At 50.0% G+C, this 27,999-nt stretch overlaps 1 protein-coding gene across 1 annotated transcript; it reads right to left on the bottom strand.

The window, feature by feature from the left end:
- Positions 1-2: 2 nt before the first annotated feature.
- On the bottom strand, positions 3-27,100 carry NMUR1 (neuromedin U receptor 1). The gene is made up of 3 exons (XM_079978120.1): positions 27,028-27,100; positions 5,327-6,236; positions 3-1,038 (listed from the first exon to the last, which is right to left on the bottom strand). The coding sequence occupies exons 1-3, from the start codon at positions 27,040-27,042 to the stop codon at positions 638-640; spliced, it is 1,326 nt and encodes a 441-aa protein (XP_079834246.1). The 5' UTR covers positions 27,043-27,100; the 3' UTR covers positions 3-637.
- Positions 27,101-27,999: the final 899 nt, after the last annotated feature.

Here is a 27,999-nt window from a genome sequence, read left to right as displayed (position 1 = left end):
GTGGGAATATCACTGCAACAAAATAAATAAATAAATAGGTTCAAACCAAGCACATGGCAGCCGCGGGGCCATCACAGTTAGAAAAACAGGGACCATGAGAGGGACATGAACCGCCAAGGGCAAACTCCCCTCCCCTAATCTCTTTTAGATTGAATCCGAAATCGGAAAGGGGAAAGGGTGTGGAAATCCCACGGAACTTTCTAGAACCTCCCGCCATGCGCCTCGCCGCACATGGATTTGGGAGCAGCCTCACACCCTGCCCTCTTTGCCGCCGCCATTTTGAAGGCAGAGTCAGAAGCGGCCATTTTGAAAAGCGCAAGCCGAATTAGGGAACCCGGAAACGAGGTTCCCCTTCGCACTCACATCCACACACCCTTTGTGACGGTGACGGTTTTACAACGAGGGGCCGAGAAAGACATTCATGTGCAGCCCCTTACAAAAGAAAGCCCTCTGGTTGTAACGCGGTTGAGTTCCTGAGGGCGAAGCAGCTGGGAATGGACACGGGGCCAGGCAGGACCAGGCCCCCATCCCAACCCATTATTTTACACAGTACCGCCAAGCGCCGGCGGTGCCTCGCAGCCCAAGCGGAAAACTCCGTCCTCCTAAGACATGTGCGGCTGGACTCGCGGCTTCCTCCTCAGAGGAAAGGACCCTCGCACTCCTCCGCCTCGTCCCTCTCCGGGTCGGCCTCGTAGTCCTCCAGGTCGGACAGCGGCTGCCCGTCGCCTCCGCCGATGTGCTCGGAGACGGTGCTGCGCATAGTGACGCGAGTGCTGCTGGGCGAGTGCTTGCGCAAGCCCAGCTTTTGGAAGCGCCGGTGGCACATCACGTCCTTGAACATCTCCCGGAAGCGGGTGGACATCAGGTTGTAGAGGATGGGATTGGCGGCCGAGCTCAGGTAGAAGAAGACGCCCGAGATGATGTGCACGTACTGGAACATCCCCAGCATCCGGTCAGTCCAGTGGGTCACGAAGCTCCAGACCAGGCGGTCGGTGTGGAAGGGAGCCCAGCAGATCCCAAAGACGACCACCAGCGCGACTGAGGGGCAGAGAGAAGATTGTGAGAGAGGAGAACACCTGTCCTCGCGGTGGCCGACCGGGTGTCTCCTGTGGGAAACCGGCAAGCGGCATTCGAACACAAGACCTCTCCCCCATGCTTTTCAACATCTACATGCAGCAGCTGGGAGAGATCATCAGGGGGTTTAGGCTGGGTGTCCACCAATACGCGGATGATACCCAGCTCTACCTCTCTTTCAAATCAGAGCCAGTGAAGGCAGTGAAGGTTCTGTGTGAGTGTCTGGAGGCGGCTGGAGGATCGATGGCAGCTAACAGATTGAGGTTGAATCCTGACAAGACAGAAGTACTGTTTTGGGGGGACAGGAGGCGAGCCGGTGTGGGGGACTCCCTGGTCCTGAATCGGGTAACTGTGCCCCTGAAGGACCAGGTGCGCAGCCTGGGAGTCATTCTGGACCCGCAGCTGTCCAGGGAGGCGAAGGTCTATTCTGTGTCCAGGGCAGCTGCCTACCAGCTTCATCTGGTACACAGGATGAGACCCTCCCTGCCTGCGGACTGTCTCGCCAGAGTGGTGCATGCTCTGGTTATCTCTCGCTTGGACTACTGCAATGCGCTCTATGTGGGGCTATCTTTGAAGGTGACCCGGAAACTACAACTAATCCAGAATGCGGCAGCTAGACTGGTGACTGGAAGCGGCTGCTGAGACCACGTACACCGGTCCTGAAAGACCTACACTGGCTCCCAGTATGTTTCCGAGCACAATTCAAAGTGTTGGTCTTGGTGTTGACCTTTCAAGCCCTAAACGGCCTCGGTCCTGTATACCTGAAGGAGCGTCTCCACCCCCATTGTTCCGCTCACTGGAACTGGACACTGAGGTCCAGCACTGAGGGCCTTCTGGCAGTTCCCTCACTGCGAGAAGCCAAATTACAGGGAACCAGGCAGAGGGCCTTCTTGGTGGTGGCGCCCGCCCTGTGGAACGCCCTTCCACCAGATGTTAAAGAGAAAAATATCTACCAAACTTTTAGAAGACATCTGAATAATAATAATAATAATAATAATAATAATAATAATAATTTATTATTTATATCCCGCCCATCTGGCTGGGCCTTCCCAGCCACTCTGGGCGGCTTCCATAAAAACCAAAAATACAGTAAAATCACACGTTAAAAACTTCCCTGAACAGGGCTGCCTTAAGATGTCTTCTGAATGTCAGGTAGTTGTTTATCGCTTTGACATCTGCTGGAAGGGCGTTCCACAGGGTGGGCGCCACTACCAAGAAGGCCCTCTGCCTGGTTCCCTGTAGCTTTGCTTCTCGCAATGAGGGAACCGCCAGAAGGCCCTCGGCGCTGGACCTCAGCATCCGGGCAGAATGATGGGGGTGGAGACGCTCCTTCAGGTATACTGGACCGAGACCGTTTAGGGCTTTAAAGGTCAGCACCAACACTTTGAATTGTGCTCGGAAACGTACTGGGAGCCAATGTAGGTCTTTCAAGACCGGTGTTATATGGTCTCGGCAGCCGCTCCCAGTCACCAGTCTAGCTGCCGCATTCTGGATTAGTTGTAGTTTCTGAGTCACCTTCAAAGGTAGCCCCACGTAGAGTGCATTGCAGTAGTCCAAGCGGGAGATAACCAGAGCATGCACCACTCTGGCGAGACAGTCCGCAGGCAGATAGGGTCTCAGCCTACGTACCAGATGGAGCTGGTAAACAGCTGCCCTGGACACAGATTTGACCTGTGCCTCCATGGACAGCTGTGAGTCCAAAATGACTCCTAGGCTGCGCACCTGGTCCTTCAGGGGCACACCTGAAGGCAGACCTGTTTAGGGAAGCTTTTAACGTTGAATTGCCTGCACCAATCAGAAGGTGCGCCTTGGTTTTTGAACATTTCAAAAGTCAAACGGACCTCCGGAACAGATTACGTTTGGCGCTTTTGTTTTTGCCGTTTGTTTTGCTATTTCTTTTTGAGGCTTTTTTGGTTAATTTGTTTTCCTGACTGTGTGGAACCCAGTTTGGCTACTGATTGATTGTGTGACTGCAGAAATGGGTTAAAGCCCCCCATCCAAACAATGACTATCATCAGTGCAGGTAAGAAAAAATATTAATTTTATTTTTTTATCATCTACAATACTGTCTTATTTATTTTATAGTGCAGGACATTGATTATTGCTTTCATTTTGCAGACCAATAGTCTCGTTAGATAGTAAAATCCATGTTAAATTGCTGTTTTAGGGGTTGTTTTTAAAAGTCTGGAACGGATTAATCTAAATTGCATTACTTTCTAAGGGAAAAAGCACCTTGGGTTTGGAATGCTTTGGTTTTGGAACGGAATTCTGGAACAGATTAGAAGAAGAAGAAGAGTTTGGATTTGATATCCCGCCTTTCACTCCCCTTAAGGAGTCTCAAAGCGGCTAACATTCTCCTTTCCCTTCCTCCCCCACAACAAACACTCTGTGAGGTGAGTGGGGCTGAGAGACTTCAGAGAAGTGTGACCAGCCGAAGGTCACCCAGCAGCATAGCTGTCAAGTGTCCCTTATTTGAAGGGACAGCCCCTTATTCCAGCGCCATGTCCCGCTGCTGTCCCTTATTGATGGATGTCCCTTAAATGTCCCTTAAATGATGTCCCTTAAATTTCAAAGGAAGGAGCTCCTCTCCCTCCCTCCCTCCCTGCCGGCCAGGGAGGAGGGAGGCTCCAACTGTGTTGCTTGGCTGCGTTGTTCACCCAATAAGGAGTCTAAGAACAATTGGGGGTGGAGCTTGCATGCCTTGTGTGTGGCTAGTTAATACAAGCTGAGGGGTTTTTTGAATGCTGGATGCCATTTTGTTGCACATGCTGCTGCAAACTTTGCAGTGCAAAGCCAGGCCAGGGAGCCATCTTAAGTTGAGGCTGCATAGGCCTTGTGGTGCATGTGATTCAGATTCTATTCAGTTGAACCGCTGGTTACAAAGTTGGTTGGACAGTGTTCTCGAAGCTACCCAGCATGAGTTTGACCAGACTGCAGGAGGACAGGAAGACTGGAGTGCCTGGAACAGGTGAGGCTGCAGGTCCCTTATTTTGGCTGCTGGTCCCTTATTTTTAAGGCTCCTGGTCCCTTATTTTCAAATCTGTAAGTTGACAGCTATGCCCAGCAGCTGCATGTGGAGGAGCAGGGATGCGAACCCGGTTCACCAGATTATGAGTCCACCGCTCTTAACCACTACACCACACTGGTGTGGTGTGGTCTAGATTAAGGCTGCTTTTTTATGTTTTAATTGTTTTAATGTTGTATTTTAATTAAATAATAATAATAATAATAATAATAATAATTTATTTATATCCCACCCTCCCCAGCCGAAGCCGGGCTCAGGGCCGCTAACAACAATAAAATAGTACAACATACTAAAATCATTCATTATAAAATTAATTCAAATCAAATTGATGGCAACCATTGGGCTAGAGTTCTGTGAAGATTACTAAAGGAGGGGGTCAGACTGTGCCTTGGCCAAAGGCCTGGTGGAAGAGCTTTGTCTTGCAGGCCCTGCGGAAAGATGTCAAGTCCCGCAGGGCCCTAGTCTCTTGTGACAGAGCGTTCCGCCAGATCGGGGCCAGTACTGAAAAAGCCCTAGCTCTGGCTGAGGCCAGCCTAACCTCCCTGTGGCCCGGGACCTTCAAGATGTTTTTATTTCAAGACCATAAGTTCCTCTGTGGGACATACCAGGAGAGGCGGTCCCGTAGGTACGAGGGTCCTAGGCTGTATATTTTAATTTTGTTTTTAAAGTTGTATTTCAATCAACTTGTTTTTATTACTGGTTGTTAACCACCCTGAGCCTGGTCTTGGCTGGGGAGGGCGGGGTATAAATAAATATTATTATTATTATTATTATTATTATTATTATTTGAGAACCATGGTACCACTGTACAGAGAAGGTACATAACCAACTCCTGGCAGTATGACAGCTAAAGATAATACAGTGGTATCTTGGGTTAGGTCCGTTCTTAACCTGAAACTGTTCTTAAGCTGAAGCACCACTTTAGCTAATGGGGCATCCTGCTGCCGCTGCGCCGCCGCCGCACGATTTCTGTTCTCATCCTGAAGCAAAGTTCTTAACCTGAAGCACTATTTCTGGGTTAGCGGGGTCTGTAACCTGAAGCGTAAGTAACCCGAGGTACCACTGTATATGCCTTTTCTGACACCACATTCACTGGCGAAAGAAATGAATGGGCAACACAAAGGCAAAGACTGTAGCCCTAGTTCTGGGAATAAGAAGAAAGCAAGTAACACCCCCCCCAATATTTTCCCCACAACCCCACGCAGCTCCTGGGCCCCCTCAACTCACACAGCATGTTGGTCACCTGCCTCCTGCGGACTTTCTTCTGCTGGAGGCGGATGTTGTGGTAGTTGCAGTTGCTGGCCGACTTGGCCTCCAGAGCCTCCAGCATCTTCTCCTTCCTGAGCTGCAGGCCGATGAGCAGGTACAAGACGCTGATGACGCCCATGGGCACGAAGAAGAAGATGATGGTGGTCACCTGGATGATGAGGTTGTACATCAAGCGGGACTTGACCAGCGTGCAGGTGGCCGAGTCGGGGACCACCCCCCGGGCGGGGACGTGGAGGGTCTGGATGCCGTGCAAGCTGGTGTTGGGGATGGAGCAGATGATGGACAGGACCCAGACGGTGACGATGACCCTCTTGGCGTGGTTCTTGGTCACCACGTACTTGGCCTTGAGAGGGTGCACCACGGCGATGTAGCGCTCCACGCTGAGGGCCGTCACGTTGAGGATGGAGGCGAAGCAGACAGCCTCGAAGAGGAGGGTCTTAAAGCAGCAGCCGCCTGCGCCCAGAAGGAAGGGGTAGTTGCTCCACATCTCGTAGATCTCCAGCGGCATGCCCAGAAGGAGGACCAGCAGGTCGGAGACGGCCAGGCTGAAGAGGTAATAGTTGGTGGGCGTCCTCATGAATCGGTGCTGGATGATGACCAGGCAAGTCAGGGCGTTGCCCACGGCGCCCACCACGAAAATCAGGAGGTACGTGGTGCAGATGGGGACAAAGAACCCCGACCGGCGAGGCCCCAAGTACTTGAGGCGGAGCTCCTCTATGGTCATGTTCAGGTCTTCAGGGTCAAAGTAAGGGTCTTCTTGACTGCTATCGTTGCATAGGTCCTTGTAGGCTGCTTGCTCCAGCAGCTCCAGAATGGATAGCTTTAATTCCAAGTGGGAGCAGTTGACAGAGGGATACATGGCCCCGAGCTGGAAAAAGAGAGAAGAGGAGTTAAGAAGAGCCTGGCTGCAGGATCAGGCCAAAGACCATTCTTATCCTGCCTCCTTATGAGGAACAGTTGAGTCAGTTGGCTATGCTTAACCTGCAAAAGAGGAGTAAAGTAAAGGTAAAGGAACCCCTGACCATTAGGTCCAGTCGTGACCGACTCTGGGGTTGCGGCACTCAACTCGCTTTATTGGCCAAGGGAGCCGGCATTCAGCTTCCGGGTCATGTGACCAGCAGGAGAGCCAGTGTGGTGTAGTGGTTAAGAGCAGTGGACTCGTAATCTGGGGAACCGGGTTTGCGTCTCCGCTCCTCCACATGCAGCTGCTGGGTGACCTTGGGCCAGTCGCATTTCTTTGAAGTCTCTCAGCCCCACTCACCTCGCAGAGTGTTTGTTTTGGGGGAGGAAGGGAAAGGAGAATGTTAGCCGCTTTGAGACTCCTTCGGGTAGTGATAAAGCGGGATATCAAATCCAAACTCTTCTTCTTCCGGACTAAGCCGCTTCTGGTGAACCAGAGCAGCACACGGAAACGCCGTTTACCTTCCCGTCGGAGTGGTACCTATTTATCTACTTGCACTTTGACGTGCTTTCGAACTGCTAGGTTAGCAGGAGCTGGGGCTGAGCAACGGGAGCTCACCCTGTCGCAGGGATTCAAACCGCCGACCTTCTGACCGGCAAGCCCAAGAGGCTCAGTGGTTTAACCCAAAGCGCCACCCTCGTCCCTGCAAAAGAGGAGACTGACAGGAAATAAGATAGCCCCCTTCAAATATCTCAAGGGCTGTCACAGGGAGGATGGAGCATGCTTGTTTTCTCCTGCTCTGGAGGGTAGGACTCGAACCCATGGCTTCAAGTTTGAAGAAAGGAGATCCCAACTGTTATGTATTCAGTGGTCTGTGTTTGCCTGAGCTTGAGTCTGGACTAAGGATTCTGAGCTCCTTTGTTCTGATTCGATACATGATGTCCAATCACAGAACATTTCAGGATTTGGGCCTCTGCCATTGGCCCTTGAACTCTTGAGTCATGATTCGCAGCCTGGAAGTTTAGACAGCCAATCACGTTGGGAGTGGGAGTGGCCCAGGCTTCCAAGAATGTATACAGTGGTGCCTCGCAAGACGAAATTAATTTGTTCTGCGAGTCTCTTCGTCTTGCGGTTTTTTCGTCTTGCAAAGCAACCCTATTAGCGGCTTAGCGGATTAGCGCTATTAGCGGCTTAGCGGCTATTAGCGGCAAAGCGGCTATTAGCGGCTTAGCGGCTTAGAAAAAGGGAGAAAAAAGCGAAAAAAATCGCAAGACTCGCAAGACGTTTTCATCTTGCGTAGCAAGCCCATAGGGAAATTCGTCTTGCAAAGCGCCTCGAAAAACGGAAAACCCTTTCGTCTTGCGGGTTTTTCATCTTGCGAGGCATTCGTCTTGCGGGGCACCACTGTATAAGCAGTTGCTTTGCCCCTGTTTCCCAGTTATGTAGTCCAATAAACGTTCTTGCTGTTATTGCTTGCCTTATAGGAACCCACCTACACTTCACCAACTAAACATACAGGAAAAGTTTCTGATGGCAAAAGCTGTTTGACAGTGAAACAGTCTCCCTTGGAGGAGGTGGATTTTCCTTCCATGGAGGTTTTTAAGCAGAGATTGGATGGTAATTTGCCAGGGATGCTTCAGCTGAGATTTCTGCATTTCAGGGGGTTGGACTAGATGACCCCAGGTGTCCCTTCCAAGTCTATGATTCTTTATCTGTTCTCACGGTGGCCGGCAGGATGCCTTTGGTATTCCCACAAGCAGGACCTTACGTGCAACGGCACATTCTCCACCTGTGATTCCCACTACCTCTCATGGCGAAATCCATAGCCTAGCAGCCATTGAGAGCCCAGTCCTCCACGGATTCATCTAATCCTCTTCTGCAGCTGTCTAAGTTGGCAAACTGCTGGTGAAGCCTCTGCCAGTGGGGTTCCTATGGGGCTTAACCGGAATAAAATTTGCAAATGCTTAAGGCGAACAGAGTTGGAAGCATAATTACAGCAAACAATACAATCAGTGCTCACAAAGAGATAAATGTGTAAGTAGTTTGTCTGAACATGAGCGACACCATTGATAAGTCCCTCAGAACCCAAAGGGAAGACGACTAGGCCTACAAAAGCAGCCGTCAGCCAGTCCAAAGGACCCCGTAATTCATCACGGTGCTGGATGAAGCTCCTCCTCTGCAAACGGCCCGAGTCCCAGAGCCACGGGATAAACACACAGCGAGCAGCAAACTTTCTCAATTGTAGCTTGTACAGGATGCAACCCTGCTATTTTGTATGGAATAATGCTGGGTGATAAACGACGAAGATTCCCCACCCCCTTGCTAATCAACTGTGCATATACATTAATTAATTTTCATTATACAAGATAGTTTGTTATTGTTTAGTCGTTTAGTCGTGTCCGACTCTTTGTGACGCCATGGACCAGAGCACGCCAGGCACCCCTGTCTTCCACTGCCTCCCGCAGTTTGGTCAAACTCATGCTGGTAGCTTCGAGAACACTGTCTAACCATCTCGTCCTCTGTCGTTCCCTTCTCCTTGTGCCCTCCATCTTTCCCGGCATCAGGGTCTTTCCCAGGGAGTCTTCTCTTCTCATGAGGTGGCCAAAGTCTTGGAGCCTCAGCTTCAGGATCTGTCCTTCCAGTGAGCACTCAGGGCTGATTTCCTTCAGAATGGAGAGGTTGGATCTTCTTGCAGTCCATGGGACTCTCAAGAGTCTCCTCCAGCACCAGAATTCAAAAGCATCCATTCTTCGACGATCAGCCTTCTTTATGGTCCAGCTCTCACTTCCACATATCACTACTGGGAAAACCAGAGCTTTAACTATACGGACCTTTGTCTGCAAGGTGATGTCTCTGCTTTTTAAGATGCTGTCTAGGTTATACAAGCTGGTTAGAGACCATAAATATTATTCAGCTCTTCTGTAGAACAAGCTCCAGCCCCCATCCTTCTTGAACTCCACTGAATGATTTTGCCCCTGCAGGGCTAACCCAGAATGTGTGCAGGGGCTTTCATGAGCAAGAACAAAGAGCAGGATAAAGCCCCTTGCTTCCCAGTGCGTTTGACAGATAGGATGATTCAGTCATCAGCCCTGCTCCTGGCCTCCGCCCCTCCATGCTCCAGGCAGACTGTCTGCCCTTTTTATTAGTAAAATGCCGCGCACACATCACTGAATTAAATTTACATTTGTTCCTTTCCTTTCTTTTTCCAAAAGCAGAATCAGTTTTCAGAAACACTGGGAGGTGGGTTAGTGACGTTATTGGGTTCCTGCCAGTCGGAGCTGTACACAGCTGACTTTGGCCACAGATGCACAGAATTTCTTTTCTTCTTCTTCCTGCGAGGGAAGAAGAGTCACATCTAAACAACACAGTGAGTGTACTCAGGCTCACTACTCCTATTGCACCCATCCATTTACACTCTTAGTCCTCGGAGAGCTGCTTTATGGTATACCAACTCGCACTAATGGTCTATCTAGCTGAGCACAGCCCATGAGGACTCGGAGGCATAAGGATTCGAACCCGGGGCTTTGCATTGCAGGGGGTTGGACTAGATGACCCCCGGGAACCCTCCCAACTCCACGATTCTATGATTCTGCATGCAGATCTTGTGCCTTACCCTCTAGGAACATGGGGAGCTGTTGCATGCAGGGAAGAGACTCTGTCATGAAACTAGTCCAAAATACCTGCAAGTTATTGATTTAATCGCTATACCAAAAGAGGTGGGCAACCGCTGATATCAGAGATATTTCTCTCTCTCTATTAAAATGGTGGAGATGGGGGGGGGGGTTAAAATCCCCAAAAAGAATGTTACTTTTTTCTGTATGCCACAACAGCTGCGATAATATTACTAGCGAAGAGTTGGAAGAAACAAGATTTACCAACTATCGAAGAATGGCAGATGAAGATGATGGACTGTATAGAACTTGCCGAACTGACTGGGAGACTCCGAGACCAGAGAGAAGAGACGGTGGAAGAAGATTGGAAGAAATTTAAAGAATATTTGGAAAAAATATGTTAATATTTAAATCTTAGAATAGCTTTGGAAGTGGATATAGGCTGTAGGGTTAGAAGTAGAAGATAGTCTATTTTAAAATGGTATTATTTGTAAGTGATAAAATATGAAGATTTTTATAGTAAAAGTAAGCGTGATTTTAAAAAATGGTTTAAAATTATGATATATGTAAACTGCTAAAGATGAAGTAAAATGAAAATCAGATGGGGGGACTTGGGGGAGCTCACCTAACAATGTTTAGAAAAAATAAGGATAAGACAAGAATTTGTTTGTATTGTTTGTTTTTCTGTTTGTATTGTTTAGTTATGTTATAAAATGAATAATTTTTTGGGGGGGGGAAATAAAATAAAATGGTGGAGAAGCATGTAAGCTTTCGAGCTGCGCGGACTGCTCGTTGTGTTGAAGCAAACGAAAGCTGCTCGGAAGGTGGCGAGCTCTCCTTCCTTGGAGATTTTTAAGCAGAGGTTGGATTCTTCAGTTGCGATTCCTGCACTGCTAGGGGTTGGGCTGGATGACCCTCGGGTCCCGTCCAATTCCACGATTCTATGAATGAAGAGCAGCTGCGATGACAGCTTAAGAAAGATCACAAATGGCCTTAGATGCAGTTGATGGGGAGGGAGGGGGAAGCAAACTGAATAGCCCCCTCAAAAGGCTTAAGAAAGGAGGTTCCAGAGGCTCAACTTTAGAAATAAAACCAAGGTATCACACAAGCTGGGATGCAGGTGGGGCTGTGGTGTAAACCACAGAGCCTAGGGCTTGCTGATCAGAAGGTCGGCGGTTCGAATCCCCGCGACGGGGTGAGCTCCTGTTGCTCGGTCCCTGCTCCTGCCCACCAAGCAGTTCGAAAGCACGTCAAAGTGCAAGTAGATAAATAGGTACCGCTCCGGAGGGGAGGTAAACGGCGTTTCCGTGCGCTGCTCTAGTTTGCCAGAAGCGGCTTAGTCCTGCTGGCCACATGACCCCCCCCCCCCCCGAAGCTGTACGCCGGCTCCCTCGGCCAATAAAGCGAGATGAGCGCCGCAACTGCAGAGTCGGTCCACGACTGGACCTAATGGTCAGGTGTCCCTTTACAGCTAAAAATTGATGAGTTGGCCCGTGATGGTGGAAAAGGACATTGTGCTTTCTCCTCTTTATTTCTGCCTTCGGGAGAGTGATGTGTGTACATAGTTATGAGTTTGTGGGTGCCAGTCTCCTCTAATTAATCCCTAGATCCAGCAAGTGTTAAAATCTATCCAATCAGAACAAATTAGCTTCTTCTTCTTCTTCTTCAAATATAGTTTTATTAAAACTTTTCAACATACAACAAAAAAACAGAAACAGAACAAGAAATAAGAAAGAAAGAAAACGAAGGGGATAGCAAATAAGCAAAGAGATATGAGTAAGAACAGTAAAGAGACAGAGATAGATAAGTAAAAGCGACTTTCCGCTATCCATTTGTCAGTTGTGCCTGCAAGAATTCCTCATAATGGAAAGAAGATAGCCATACCTTTTTAGAGAAACACACCGCGCTGAAAATAAATATCACCAAAATCGAGCAGCTACAAAGAAGCTCAAGCTTCCCTGGGGAAGTTTGAAAACTGCCACTTGAATTTTTTAATTAACCTCACTTTGGCATTCGTCCAAACCCAACAGACTGCGGTTACTTGAGAAAAGTCAACTGCAAACTATAGCTTATGAATGAAACTGGCTGCTATCAAGCAAGCCGTAGTTAAGACTAATAGGCAGGGTCTCTTGGTCACACGACAGCATGACCAAAGGCTGCAAACTAAGAGCAATGCATAGGAGAGCTTTCTCCCACACCTCAGATTTCTATTCTAGGTGCTGGAGGCTCTCTCATCTTTATTGCTGACTTCAACCCAAAGACATTTAATTAGAGGGTTGATAGACAGCATAAGGCAGTGAGAGATTTTACTTTCTTGGGTTCCATGATCACTGCAGATGGTGACAGCAGCCACGAAATTAAAAGACGCCTGCTTCTTGGGAGAAAAGCAATGACAAACCTAGACAGCATCTTAAAAAGCAGAGACATCACCTTGCGGACAAAGGTCCGTATAGTAAAAGCTATGGTTTTCCCAGTAGTGATGTATGGAAGTGAGAGCTGGACCATAAAGAAGGCTGATCGCCGAAGAATTGATGCTTTTGAATTATGGTGCTGGAGGAGACTCTTGAGAGTCCCCTGGACTGCAAGAAGATCAAACCTCTCCATTCTGAAGGAAATCAGCCCTGAGTGCTCACTGGAAGGACAGATCCTGAAGCTGAGGCTCCAAGACTTTGGCCACCTCATGAGAAGAGAAGACTCCCTGGAAAAGACCCTGATGTTGGGAAAGATGGAGGGCACAAGGAGAAGGGGACGGCGGAATGGTTGGACAGTGTTCTCAAAGCTACAAATATGAGTTTGACCAAACTGCAGGAGGCAGTGGAAGACAGGAGGGCCTGGCGTGCTCTGGTCCATGGGGTCACGAAGAGTCGGACACGACTAAACGACTAAACAACAACAAGACAGCATAAGGAGGCTGATGCTATTAGTTCGACCTGTGCCAAGCTGGCACCCTCTGGTTTGGGGCTGTGATGGTTGAGGTGGATGGGAACTATAGTCCACATCTGGAGGGCGCCCGGTGGGTGAAGGACATGACAGCTCACTGAAAGCCCTGGCGCTTTTCTTTCGACTTGGCAAGTGATCCTGGCTGCCATCGTCTGCGTGCCTACCTAGGAGCAAGCCCTGCTGAACGCAGCCTGGCTTCTCTGCAAGCAATCTCACGCACTCCCTGGCTGGGCAGAATCCAGGGGGACAGCAATAGACAGAGAAGCATTGAATCATTTTCATGGCAGAGCGTGGACAGACCAGAGGCCGCGGGGAAGACTGAACAAGCACTTGTCCGATACCTGAGATACCAGACTGGCTTAACTGATGGATTCACGAATGTGCCATTATCCGATTAAATGGGTTAAATGAAAATTCAAAATGGAGATGTAATGAATCACAGCCAGTTGATCATAATCTCTCCAGAGCCTTGGAAGGTTGTCATTTATTTCCGTACTGACTTCTCTGTGTCCTTCCCCCAGGAGATGGGAAGGGAGTGCGTATACATTTGGTGAAAGGGAGAGGTGGGGCTCGCAGAATGGGTGGATTTTCTGTGTCTTTGCCACAAGGTAAACTGGCACTCCTGAAACATTTCCTGTTTGCATGGTGGGCATTTTGCGATTTTTGGCATTCTGCACTCTTTTTGATGCACTGATTGATTGATTGATTGATTGATTGATTGATTGATTGAGTCCATTGATTGATTGAGTCCACTGCTGTCTCTTTCCTTTGTAGTCAAACGCAGTTCTTCACTTTGGAAGGGGCAGCAATATTTCTAAGCAAACCGTAAGGTAACATAGCACACCCAAACCTTGCTTCAAAGTATACTTTTAGCCGGGTCTCCGTCATCAGGGAACTGGTTTATTAAAATATATAACCAAAAACAGAAACAGAACAAGAAATAAGAAAGAAAATGAAGAAGATAACAAATAAGCAAAGGGATAAAAACAAGAACAGTAATGACCGCTCCCCGCTTAAAACGGGGGGCGCCCTTTGCGTGGATGCGTGCAGCCCCTAGATCTGGAGCGGCCCCAACAGCATAGGCTTGACTTTGCCTTTCCCCAGGTGGGATACCTGGAGGTCTCCGCCTACCTCAGTCAGTTGTCCAATCCCACCTGGGGGAAGTGTTGCCAAGGAGACCAGGCCAGGTAGGGGAGGGATTACCTGCCCACACAATAGAGGGAGGATCTTACCTGGGAATCCTCACTTGGCTCCAGAGCTTCTCCCACCCTGCCCTCCCTCAGTTAATGTCTTATTTTGCAGGTTAACTTTTCTTCACAGGTTTTGCAGGTTAATTTTTCTTCACAGGTATGCGGGCGCTGCTACGTTAAGGTCGCTGTTAAAGGGCCGGAAAGGAATTTCCCTGCATTGGCAGGTTTCGCCTTTCCCGTAGCAAAACGTCACAACTTTGACGGTATCAGGCCTTGGGCGGAATCCTTTAGTCCATCTTCCTCTTTGCGGCGGCGATACCAGGGTTCCCCGTTAAAGGGGTTTCTGAAGGGAGGCTTTGACAGTACGCTGAAAGGTCGTCATTGCTCTCCCCTGCGGCGGCGGCGTAACGGGGGCGGCTATCTCTGCTTGAACATATGTTCTCCAGAGCCGGCCCATCCCCCCCCCACACTGGATAACCCTGATGCTCCCTAGGTCCCCGGCTGGGGACTGGGGAGGGAGAACGCCCAATGCCTGAGCCAAGGTCTACCCACATTTGAAATTTAATAAAGTTGTGGCCAATTTAATCCCATAGCACGTTGTCTAGAGTCGTTATTCCACATGATGGGGGGACCGCGCGGGATCTGGGGACTCCGCCTGTCCATGCAAAGAGACAGAGAAAGATCAGTTTCTTATCTTCAGGGCCGTCTTTAGCAGATGCGGCGCTGGGGTGCAAATATCTGCCCAGCGCCCCGAAATGACCATGGCTAGTGGGGGGGCAAAGCTGCACACTGCCAGCCATGGTGGGGGGCACAACTCTTCCCCATGCCGCTGCGGGACAGCAATGCCCACAGAGGCTTGGGAAGGAAGCTGCCCGCCCGCCAGCCATATGGTTGATGGGGTACAGCTGGCAGGTGTGAAAGGGAAAGGGGAGAGAGGCCGGCGCCCTGGCGCAACGCACCACTAAGCCCTATGGGAAAGACGGCTCCGCTTATCTTTCCCGGAAAGATCCAGTCCCAGAACGCAACTCTGTTATGTATGCAGCAGTACAGTGATCTCTGCGGCTGCAGGGCTGACAAAACAATTTGCAAGCAGATGTCATGGATGATAGGAGTTGTAGTCAGAAATATCTGGAGGACAGGTGGACTGGGAGAAGGCTGGCTTCGTGGTGGAGCATTTGCTTTGAATACAGAAGGTGGCAAGTTGTAACCTCAGGTAAGGCTGGAAGGATCTGCAAATTTCATTTCTCTCCATTTCTCACTTTTTCCAGCCTTAAATTCAGTTCTCCAGAGTTTTCTTTCTGCAGCAATTTGCAATTTTTGTTTATTTTTAAAAAGCTCATGGATATTATTCCACTTTTAGGGCCAAATTCTCCCCGATAGACACATTTTTGCTTGCAGTCTTAACCAACGTCCACACTCTTGCCAGCAATTGCTCCCAATATGGTGATTTTTGTATGCTGCTTTCATATTGATTTTTTTGCACATTTTCCTCTGCTTACTGTTGATTTATTAATTTTATTATCTGCTGCCCTTCATCCGAGGACCACAGGGCGACATACAGTATAAAAACACAAAAATACATATCATAATAACATTTTTGTAAGCGTTTGCTTGGCTGGAGAACAGTGTTGCAGATTTGGATAATTGTGAACTTGGAGGAGGGTGGGGCTCCAGTTCTTATATTGTTTCGGAACCTGGGAATTTAATAAATTCAACTTAAAATGTGAACTGAATTCAATTCCTCACCCCCAGAAAGACCCTTGTCTGAACCCTGGTATTTATATAGCACCCTCTCAAACCATCAGGGCAGCGTAAAGCACTTAAAAAGCCCTCAGTAACTGCAGTTCTGGTTGGGCAATGACAGTCAAAGCAACAGACCCCCATTTCAGGCAGACACAAGCCTCAAATCATCCTTTTTCTTCAACAGATATCACTGCTTGCAAGCCTTGAGAAGCTGCTTTGCCTGGGAAGGGAAGCTCCCGTGTTTAACTTGTGAAGTAGCCAGCGGCGTAGCGTGGGTTGTCAGCACCCGGGGCAAGGCAAGTAATTTGCGCCCCTAACCCCTAACCTGCCGCCGCTGCCAGCTTCTTTTTGCTGCTGCCTGGGCTGGGGTGTTTACAGTAAGGTAGCCACGGCGGCGGCGGGGGGTCCGTGTCAGGTTATCTGAGGCGAGTTGCCGCTGGCGCTGCCGCCCAAACGACGCCACTTGCCCAGAGGAGGAGGAGGGCAGAGAGGCAAGGAAAATGCAACATGGCCCAGCAGCTGCAGCAGCAGCGGCGGTGGCGGAGCTGTGAGGAGGGGCTGCCTGGCGCGCCCTCTGCGGCCCTGACGCGTAGGGACCGCGGCGAGCGCTGAGAGCTGCTGCCTGCCGGACGCCTTCAGCCTGGATGCGCGCAGAGCTCGTCGGTTCCGCGAGACATGGGGCTCTGCTACAGCCTGCGCCCGAGGCCTGCGCCCCCCCCAGATGTTGCGCCCGGTGCGGCCGGCCCCCCTGCACCCCCCACGCTACGCCACTGGAAGTAGCACAGGGAAATGTTCCCTGATACCAAGATGAGGAATTCTATGGAATGCAGATACAGAGAATTGATAAGAATAAATGATCTGTTGTGACCTTGATGGAAGTGTAGACGAGCCTTCTTGTGTTTTGGCTCATTTTTCTCCTTTTTTCATTTTTTCAATCTTTTTTTCTTTTCTTTTCTATTCCCCCCCTCCTCCTTTCCTTTTCCTTTCCCCTCTTTTCTTTCCCATAATAGCTTATGTTTTATACCATGTACTTTGATATTTTTTATAGTTTTTTTTAGCTTTTCCCATTATTATTATTAAGGATTTTTCTTTTGTAATTTTGGTTGTTTATACTTATCTGTATTTGTTTAGAGCAAAATAAAAGTGTGTGTATGTATATGTATGTGTGTGTGTGTATGTATATATACACACACACAGTGGTACCTCGGGATGTGAACGGGATCCGTTCCGGAGCCCCGTTCACATCCAGAATGGAACGCAACATGCAACGGTGCGTCTGTGGGTCGCCGCTTCTGCGCATGCGCGTGATGTCATTTTTAGCATCTGCACATGCGTTAGTGGCGAAACCCGGAAGTAACGCGCTCCGTTACTTCCGGGTTGCCGCAGAGCGCAACTCAAATGTGCTCAACTTGAAGCACAACTCGAGGTATGACTGTGTGGTGTGTGTGTGTATGTGTGTGTGTATGTATACAGTGGTGGCTCGCAAGACGAAATTAATTCGTTCCGCGAGTTTTTTCGTCTTGCGATTTTTTCGTCTTGCGAAGCACGGACTTTGGAAAAGCTTCAAAAATCACCAAAGTCTTCAAAAACCTCAAAAAAGGCCACCACACCGCGTGCTATGAGTTGCTCCTCGAAGTGAATGCACGGTTTTAAGAAAAAGGAAACAAACTTGCAAGACAAAGGAAACAAACTTGCAAGACGTTTTCGTCTTGTGAAGCAAGCCCATAGGGAAATCCGTCTTGCGAAGCAACTCAAAAAACGAAAAACCCTTTCGTTTTGCGAGTTTTTCGTCTTCCGAGGCATTCGTCTTGCGAGGTACCACTGTGTATATATATATATATATATATAGTAGCAAAGTAAAGGGTTTCTGGGCGACTGTAGGATGCCTCTCCCAGTAAGCTGTTTCTCTCATTGGTGATGCTGGCAGGGGGGTTCATACCGGTGGGGGGCTGGCCCCAGAAAGCAGCAAGCTCAAGCATTTTCTGGGAATCCAAGACATGAAACGAGGCGTGTTTAGGAACATAGGAAGCTGAATTTTACTGCCTTATGCAGAATATCAGACCAGTGTGGTGTAGTGGTTAAGAGTGATGGACTCGTAATCAGGGGAACCGGGTTCGCGTCTCCGCTCCTCCACATGCAGCTGCTGGGTGACCTTGGACCAGTCACACTTCTCTGAAGTCTCTCAGCCCCACTCACCTCACAGAGTGTTTGTTGTGGGGGAGGAAGGGAAAGGAGAATGTGAGCCGCTTTGAGACTCCTGAAGGGGAGTGAAAGGCGGGATATAAAATCCAAACTCTTCTTCTTCTTCATTGGGCCCATCTAGCTCAATAGTGCCTGCACAGACTGGCAACAGCTCTCCAGCGTTTCCGGCAGGCGTCTCTCCCAGCCCTACCTGGAGATGCTGCCAGGGTCTGAACATGGGACCTTCTTCAATCAAAGCACTGCTCTGCCACCAAGTTTTATGCAGGGGTTATAGGAAGAAGCAGGACAGACCAGACCAGTTCCTTGGGTCTGCCTCTCTTACATGAAGGGGACCAACTGAGAGTATACAGACATACATGTTGCAGCCAGCAGAGGTTTGGGTTTGTTTACAGATTTCACAATGCTCCATATCCGCCTCCTTTAAAACATCCCTATTTAAAACAAGTCCTTCAACACACCTGACAACCTCATCCATCAAAAGCCCAGCAGATTGCTTACCTGTTCCCCCATATCTGGCCAAACCACCCGCCTTCCTCCAATTGACAATTTAGCATTGATATTAATCACGCTTGTGTACATACCCGAAGCGCAAAGTGAGTTACGGTCTTTCCATCCATCTGCAGAAATCTACCCTGTCAGAGAGCTGACAGATTGTCTCGTGGCAGAGAATTGCTTTCATCTGCCTGTTCACAAGCATTTATCAAGGCCTGGGTGGGGGGCGGAGGGGGGGGCTATTTCTTGGATACCTAACTGCCTCCCCCCCCTCACTGGCTGGCTGTGCAATATTCCAGCTGGGCATTGTGGAAAGTGCAGGGAGAGAGAGAGAGAGAAAGAGAGAGAGGGGGTCCCGTCTTGACCGGCATCTCCTGGCTAAAGTCTTCTCCAGGCAACCTTCCTCTGCAATTGCGGGAGCAGAGATGCCATTCTTAAGGGGAAGGGAAAGAAGTTCCAGGTATATTCCAGGTCAAAGGCCTGGAAACGATGCCTTATGAGGAACGGCTAAGGGAGCTGGGCATGTTTAGCCTGGAGAAGAGGAGGTTAAGGGGTGATATGATAGCCATGTTCAAATATATAAAAGGATGTCACATAGAGGAGGGAGAACGGTTGTTTTCTGCTGCTCCACAGAAGCGGACACGGAGCAATGGTTCCAAACTACAAGAAAGAAGATTCCACCTAAACATTAGGAAGAACTTCCTGACAGGAAGAGCTGTTTGACAGTGGAATTTGCTGCCAAGGAGTGTGGTGGAGTCTCCTTCTTTGGAGGCCTTTAAGCAGAGGCTTGACAACCATGTGTCAGGAGTGCTCTGATGGTGTTTCCTGCTTGGCAGGGGGTTGGACTCGATGGCCCTTGTGGTCTCTTCCAACTCTATGATTCTATGATTCTATATCCCTTCTCCTTTTTTACGTAAGAACATCAAAAAAGCATGCTGGATCAGGCCCAGGAACCCATCTACTTCAGCATCCTGTTCTCACAGTGGCCAACCACATTAAGGTTACCAGATTTTTTTTCCAAAGAATCCAGGGACACTTTTTTTTTTGAAAAGAGAGAGAAAAAAATTATTTTTTTAAAAAAAATAAGAAGTAATATCTTCTCTTCTGTGGTCTCCTCTGTCACACGACCTTCCTCTGGGCTCTCTTGGAGCACTAGCCACCGTGGAGTAGGCTCGGGTCGGGCCTGGGCTCGGCCACATGTCCTTGCCGTTCCGATGCTCTCCCACCTCTCCTCCTCAGCGGCAGCGGCACAGCAAGGTTTGGGCTCCCCTCTTTTTCCTCCTTCCTCTTTCTCTCTCTTCCTTCTCCTTCTTCTCTCCTCCTTCTCCCTGCATCAGCTCCGGGGTTTTCCTGGCCCCGGAGCGCCACTGGGCAGCCAGCCAAGGACCGGGCACTCTCGCTCCCAGCTCAGTTTGGGTCATGGGGGCCCCATGGTTCCACCAGTTGACGCACCAGGCGTCCTCGGCAGTGACAGTGGCAGTCTCAGCAGCCCGGAGCCAGCCTGGTAGCGCAGTTGGCTCTGGCTGGCTTCAGGAGCTGCTCGCTGCCGTGGCGCCCACCATTTTGCCTCTCCAGAAGTCCCCATATGATGTGTCTTGTGCCGTTCAGTGGCGTAGCGTGGGTTGTCAGCACCCGGGGCAAGGCAAGTAATTTGTGCCCCCTAACCCATGGATTTGTGCCCCCTAACCCGTGGATTTGCTAACCCTAACCCCCAGATGTTGTGCCCGGTGCGGCCGGCCCCCCCTGCACCCCCCACGCTACGCCACTGGTGCCGTTGAACCAATCACGCAACATTCATTCCCTACTAATAAATCTACAACACTTAAAATATAAATCCAGGGACATGAAATGAAATCCGGGGACATTCCAGGGATGGAGTTTGTCCGGGGACAGATTTGTAAATCCAGGGACTGTGCCCGGGAAACGGGGACGTCTGGTAACCATAAACCTGATGCCCAAATGGGAAACTTTGCAAGCAGGATTCGAACACAGGAGCAACTGTCCCCTCCCAGAGGAGAAGGGTTAAAGTCTCACTAACATATAGCTTTTCCTTTTGGGGTTGCGAAACAACGCCCACCCACCCGGGGAAAAATAAAAATGGCTCAGATGTTGTTTTGGTTTAAAAGAACCGAACGTCTGGACTGGCTGCCAAAATGTATGCACAAAAGACAGAATCCTGGAGAAGCTGCCAGAACTTTTCAGAGCAAAAGCATCACGATGGCTTAGCGAGTCAGCTTGAGCTGCAGAAATATTTTACAAGATATAAAATGCTGTACATAAATAAATGAAATCCAACTGTGCCGCTCGCGCCTTTGCAGGCGCAAAGGAGCTGGGTTTGCGATCTTAGCCGGAGAGCGCCCCGTTTTCCCTGTTGCCGCCTAGAGAGATGATGGGGTGCCCTAGATGTCCCCCCAAAACAGGGCCTGCTGACTCCCATGCACAGCTCCCCACCCAGCCTGGGCTCAACTCGGTGACGGAAGAGGAGAGAGATTTCCTTATTTGCGCCTGTTCCACCAGCCTTTGGCTCCTGGCGCACACAATGCTCTGAGTCAGAGCCAGCCTAGCTCAGCCCAATGACATTCAGAATCAAGAAATTGTAGAGTTGGAAGGGACCCCGGGGGTCATCTAGTCCAACCCCCTGATTTGCAGGAATCATAGCTGAAGTATCCCTGACAGGTGACCACCCAGCCTCTGTTTAAAAGCCTCCAGTGAAGGAGAGTCTACCACCTCCAAGGAAATCCTTCCGAGCACAATTCAAAGTGACCTAAAGGGCCTCGGTCCTGTATACCCGAAGGAGCGTCTCCACCCCCATCGTCCAGCCCGGACACTGAGATCCAGCTCCGAGGGCCTTCTGGCGGTTCCCTCCCTGCGAGAAGTGAGGTTACAGGGAACCAGGCAGAGGGTCTTCTCGGTGGTGGCACCCACCCTGTGGAACGCACTCAAAGAGAAAAACAACTATTTTACTTTTAAAAGACAACTGAAGGCGGCCCAGTTTAGGGAAGTTTTTAATGTCTGACACTGTATTGTTTTTAATATTCGGTTGGAAGCCACCTAGAGTGGCTGTGGAAACCCAGCCAGATGGGTGGGGAATAAATAATAAATTATTATTATTATTATTATTATTATTATTATTATTATTAACTGTGGCATCCAGAACTGGACCCTGGACTCCAGGTGTGGTCTGACCAAGGCAGAAGAGAGCAACACTCTTGCCTCCCTTGATTTGGACCCTATATTTCTGTTGATGCAGCCTAGGATTGCATTAGCCTTTTTTGCTGCTGCATCACACTGTTGACGGTTCTCTCCCCGCTTTCCCTGGAGATGCCAGGCATGGAACTAGTCCTGAGGTCTTTGCATGCACAGCCTCTGCCCTGGCTCTGAGATATAGCCCTTCCCTTCTTCAGATGCCTTTTGAAGGCAGAAACGGGCAATTCCGACCTCCCCTGCGGTTCTGCTTCTCTTCCCCATTTTGCAGCAATCTGCTACTTGCGGAGAGTGTCAGCAAACAGAGCAATGGCTTGGCTTTGCCCTCCTTCGCTCCGACAAGCCACCTCTCTCCCTTTACTCGCAAGCATGTAATTGCTCTAAACTTGCCTCAATCCCAACACCGGTGGACACAGAGACTCAACAAAACGCATTGTTTATTAAAAAGACACACACACACAAACAGAACACAAGTGTTAGAAAGGAGGGGAGTGGCAGATAACTTTCTGAGATTTTCTTCGTATTCTAAAATTAAGCGTGGTTTGAAGGCAGGACATCACTACTGGCCTGGGGAAATGGTGATGGGGAGAAATAGTTGTGCAGAATCGGCATGGACTTTTTTCAATTAAAGGGCTCCACAAGCACACACACACACACGCTAAGTTTAAGCAGCAGAGCAGGTGAGAACTCAGGTTCTGAAAAAAATAATGACAGATTACAGGCAAAGGGGCACCATAGCCCTACACATGGACATGCATTTTATAGCATACATACATGACCATATCGAAAAAAAGATGCTATGCTAGATCATAGAATCATAGAGTTGGAAGAGACCACAAGGGCCATCGAGTCCAACCCCCTGCCAAGCAGGAAACACCATCAGAGCACTCCTGACATATGGTTGTCAAGCCTCTGCTTAAAGACCTCCAAAGAAGGAGACTCCACCACACTCCTTGGCAGCAAATTCCACTGTCAAACAGCTCTTACTGTCAGGAAGTTCTTCCTAATGTTTAGGTGGAATCTTCTTTCTTGTAGTTTGGAACCATTGCTCCGTGTCCGCTTCTTTGGAGCAGCAGAAAACAACCTTTCTCCCTCCTCTATGTGACATCCTTTTATATATTGGAACATGGCTATCATATCATCCCTTAACCTCCTCTTCTCCAGGCTAAACATGCCCAGCTCCCTTAGCCGTTCCTCATAAGGCATCGTTTCCAGGCCTGATGGGCCTGTTAAACAGCCTTGCACTTTTCCCTCTTGCCGCTCCCTCTTCCCAAACATTTCGGTTCTTCCTTCTGCTGCGCCAGAGGGCAGGAGCAGAACCAGTGGATTCAAATGAGATTCCACTTAAGACCGGGAAGAACTTTCTGGCAGTAAGAGCTGTTCAGCAGTGGAACAGACTCCCAGAAGAGGCGGTGGGCTCTCCTTCCTTGGAGGTTTCTAAGCAGAGGTTGAGTGGCCGCCTGCCTGGGACTCCTCTAGCTCGATTTCTGCATTGCAGAGGGTTGGGCTGGATGACCCGTGGGGGCCCTTCCAACTCTGCAATTCTATGATTCTAGGAAAGCAATCTTTTCCCAGCTCTGCCTTCCTCTCCCTGCATCCCGATACAGCCAACGAGATCTGCACATAAGCCTTTGTCCACTTCCTGGGCAAGGAACCACATAGAGGAGGGAGAAAGGTTGTTTTCTGCTGCTCCAGAGAAGCGGACACGGAGCAATGATTCCAAACTACAAGAAAGAAGATTCCACCTAAACATTAGGAAGAACTTCCTGACAGTAAGAGCTGTTTGACAGTGGAATTTGCTGCCAAGGAGTGTGGTGGAGTCTCCTTCTTTGGAGGTCTTTAAGCAGAGGCTTGACAACCATATGTCAGGAGTGCTCTGATGGTGTTTCCTGCTTGGCAGGGGGTTGGACTCGATGGCCCTTGTGGTCTCTTCCAACTCTATGATTCTATGATTCTATGAACTAACTGTGCACTGCATTGCTTTCGATGGGCTGTGCATTTTGGATCAAATTTGCATGTCCCTGTCCACATTTTCGGCACAACACGTCGCTAATAAATACATTTTTACAGCACAGATTGAGGAATATACGTGGTCCCCCTCCTCTCTTTCCTCTGATGCTCTGTTAAAGCTTACTTAGACAAACCTATTCCGTTAAACCAAACTAAGCCAAGTCTCCCTTTATCTGCATAATGCTATGCCTACCATAAGAACACAAGGATTTCCCTGCTGGGTCAGAGAAGAGATCGCCCTCTTCTCACGGGGGCAAAAAATATGCTTTTGGGAAGCCCCTTTCCCTCCATCGAAAAAGCAGGGCAAGAAAGGCAAGAGCCCAGCAATAGCTCCCCCTGCAGGTATACTGCACCTGAACTGGAGGCTCCATAGTGCCATCATGACAAATATACAGGGAGAGACCTGTTTCCCTCCATGAATTTGCCACATCCCTCTTTCAAACCCCAGCTTTCAGCCCTTTAAAACTCCCACCCGTTTGTCGAGTGTTTTACTCTAAGCGTATTAGATATGAGTGGTCGTTAAATGTTATTATTAAGCAACGGGAAGCTACGTACCGTTTTCTCTCGTACTGTTCTGTTATCAACATCACCGGCGGAGCGCTCAGAGCAGGAGTCCAGGACCCCGCTTTGCAAAAGCAACAGGAGGTCTGCGAACGCAGCACCCCACATTCCAGAGCAAGTGAAATAACATAAAAGACCATTTAAGGGGGGGGGGCACGTTTACCGTAAGACCATTAAGTCCAAATGTCCCTATGTTCACTGCTGAGCATTGCACACACCTAAATTGCATTTTGAGCCCTGTGCTGATTTTCTATGAAAAGGGATGTTGTTTTTGCAGCCCCCCACCCTCCTGCTTGCAAATTCTTTCCCCGGCCATTGATCTGTGCCAGCTGCTTCCAACTTACCGAGTATTGAAGGAAAGGGACTCTGCACACGCTCAGGGGCACTGTCTTCTATTCCCAATTCACACATTTCCCAGCAATCCCCCCTCCCGCATCGGAAGCAGATTCCAATGGCACCATATCAAAGCCTTACCTGTGTGTCCTGTTTCAGGTGGTCAAGAGCTCAGGAGATGTCCAGAGAACACACAAGGGGGGGGTCCTTGCCCCCCAGCCCAGACACACACCCCTGGGATGGGGAACCAGCTCTTCAAGCAGCCCACACTCTCCTCACAGCTCTGGGGCTGGCATGGGCAAGAGCACTCAGCGCAACTGAAGTGCAATTCCATGCACGCCGACTCAGAAGCGAAGCCAGCTCAGCTTTCACGCGCATTATGTGGGTGGCGGGTGCTCAGGGCTTCCCCCGCCTCCCCGAAGGCGTATTGTCACGCTGCAGGCGGAGAGGGGGGGTGCCCCACCCAACGGCCCTCGCAATGTTGCAGAGGCTGCGCTGGTTGCAAGGGGGGTGGCGCCTCTAAACATCACCCCCCCAACACTGCCATGCCATCCGGAATCAGGCACCCCAAGGAGATATTTCCAGGGCACGGAGCCGAGTCAGAGGACCCATGCAACGTAGTGGGGGAGACCCAGGTTCGAATCTCCCCACAGCCACGGAGCTCGCTTTTGCGACCTGACTCCAGCCTCTCTCCCTGAGCCTGCCTCACAAGGTTGTGGGCAAGGTACAGCGGCGAGGCACAAACACCGCCTCCAACTCTTTGGAGAGAAGGTGTGCTATAAATACCTGGGCAGTGGACTCCCCCTTCCTTGGGGGTTTTTATGCAGAGATTGGGCCAGGGATTTTTCAGTTGTGATTTCTGCATCGAAGGGGGTTGAGCTAGATGACCCCTGGGATCCTTGCCGGTCTCCTCAGTCACTTGGTGCATTTTGAATATAAATTTTCAGGCTTTCTGAACAGCCAAGGCAAAACTGATCTGCGCTCAGGCTGTGAGCCAGCTGTTTGAGAACAAGACAGGCAGAGGCACAGTTGCCTCATCTCTTCCTAAGTCCCCTGGTTGCAATTCCCTCCGTCCCACCAACCATGGCTAAAAGACGAGGCCAAGGCAGAAACTTGCAGGCATCTCCATCTATACGGATAAACGGCAGATTTCGGATGGCTTTCAGAGGGACCCTGTAAGCAGCAGCAGGAAGAGGGGAAATGGCGCAGAAGAACCCTGTACGTTATTTTCAGCCAGATCCATTGAGCCACCCGGCCCAATGCTGTCAACTCTGGCTGGCAGCAGCTCTCAAGAGTTCCAGACAGGGGGTGTCTCCTAACCCTACTGGAAGGTGCTCCCTTGGGACCGAACCTGGAACCTTCTGCATGCAGAGCAGGTGTTCTACTCCTGAGCCACGACCCTTCTGTAGCCCAAAGCCTATTTCAGGAAGCTAGAAAGCTGAACATCAGGTCCATCTAGTTCAATACTGTCTACACTGACTGGCAGCAGCTCCCCAGAGTTTCAAGCAGGCGACGCTCCCTGCCCGATTTATTGCCTTGATATCCAAGCTTTCCCTCCAAAGAGCTTGAGGTGGTCTACAAAGCTCTCCCCCTCCTCATTTAATCCCCCACAACAGCCCTGCGAGGTGGATGAAGCTGAGGGGCAGTGACTGGCCCCCAAGGTTATCCAGTGAGTTGGGAATTTAAACTCTGGTCTCCTGGGTGCTAATCCAACACTCTCTAACCACTACACCACACAGCCCTACCTAGAAATGCTGCCAGGGATCGAACCTGGGACCTTCTGGATGCAAAGCAGGTGTGCTACCACTGCTTTCCCTGACTGTCCCTAAGAACAACCCCGTTTCTGACCATTTGCACCTATTTAGTATTGCAACAAACGGTCTTTTGCTGCCACCAGTGTCCAAAGGCAGCTCCCAGGGATCTACTTTATCACCCTCTCTGTCTGCCTACTAGATCTCTCCCGGTCCTCCTCCTATCCAGCCACCACCCCCATCGTCGATCCGCTCACCAATTTGCTCCCTAACCCCTCATCACCTCCACTTGCAGCTGGGGTTGGACTAAATGACCCCTGGTGTCCCTTGCACCTCGACCTTCCGCTTTCTTCATCGGATGAACAGGCTTTTGCGCCTCCACCGGGCTTCTTCATCCCGCGCCCAAAAACCACTGGGCAAAGATGAAAGAGAAGCGCCTTTAGGCATGTGCAGAGTGCATGCCGCCTTCCTCTTGGCAATTCCAGAATAACCACCATTTAGGATCCACGGGCAGGGCTTTCGGGAGCGCCCGTCGAGTCCCCAGAGCCTAAACCCACTCGCCCGACTCTCTCTCTCCTAACCGCCTGTCGCCCCGATCCCTCCCCGCTGTCCCCGCGCCCCTTCCCGCGAGCAAGGCAGGCTGGCAGGCACGTCCGTCCGTCCGCCTCGACGGCTGCCGGGACGCTTCCCCTGCAGCCAGCCCAAGAGGGACCGCGCTCACCTCGGCTCCGTCCATCGCCCAGTCCGCCCGCCCGTCTCCTGCCGCCGCCGCTGCATCTTCGCCCGCTGCCCCGGCCGTCGGAAGCGCCTGCCTGCCTGCCGCTCGCTCCGCCGCATGCAGGGCTTTTAAAGCGCCGCCAGAGGGCGTGCCCGCGCCGCCAGACGCCCGACGGGACGGCGAGGCGGAGCAGGATCGCGCCGGGTCCGTCTCTGCTGCTGACAGCTCCGCCCTCGGATGGAAGGGAAGGAGGGGGCAGTGGCTCTGCCATAGCCTGGGGGAGGGAGTCGCGCTCTGCACATGCCCAGGGGCACGCTGCTGTTCCCCCCCCCCTTTTTCAGGTTGATTTTTTTTTTTTTTAAGTGCAAACATGACAGAAGGCAAGCGAGCAGAACAAAAAACAATTGACCCCCCCCTGGACCTGCCCAAAGATTAAGGCCTTCTGGGAAATGATTTATAATGAGATTAAGAAAGTACTTAAATGCACCTTTCATAAGAAACCAGAGGCATTTCTCTTGGGTATGGTCGGCCAGCTGGTGCCGAGGAAGGATAAAAATTTCTTTTTGTACGCTACTACGGCAGCAAGGATTCTTCTAGCAAAGTATTGGAAAAGAGCTACCCACGCTGGAGGAATGGCAGGCGAAAGTGATCGATTTTATGGGACTGGCAGAAATGACCGGCAGAATCCGCGACCAAGAGAAAGAGACTGTGGAAGAAGATTGGAAGAAGTTTAAAATATATCTTAAGAGCTACTATAAAATTGAGGAGTGCTAAAATGCTAAGGGAGAGGAAGACGTAGAATTACAGCGGTAAATTTTGCTTAGTTTAGGGTGAAATTGAAAAGGAGAATGAATTTATATTTAATTGGCTAAAAGGGTTGTTGAACAATTGTAAAAAAAAAAAAGGATGCAAAAAGGGGAAGGTATGGGGAAGTCCGAGAAAAGAGGCTTATGGAAATAAGGTTAAGAAATTATG

The sequence above is a fragment of the Podarcis cretensis genome (genome assembly GCF_951804945.1).
Source record: "Podarcis cretensis genome assembly, chromosome: 5".
Taxonomy (NCBI): Eukaryota; Metazoa; Chordata; class Lepidosauria; order Squamata; family Lacertidae; genus Podarcis; species Podarcis cretensis.
Note: the sequence above shows the minus strand (reverse complement) of the source record. Positions and strands in the feature narration are given on the sequence as shown.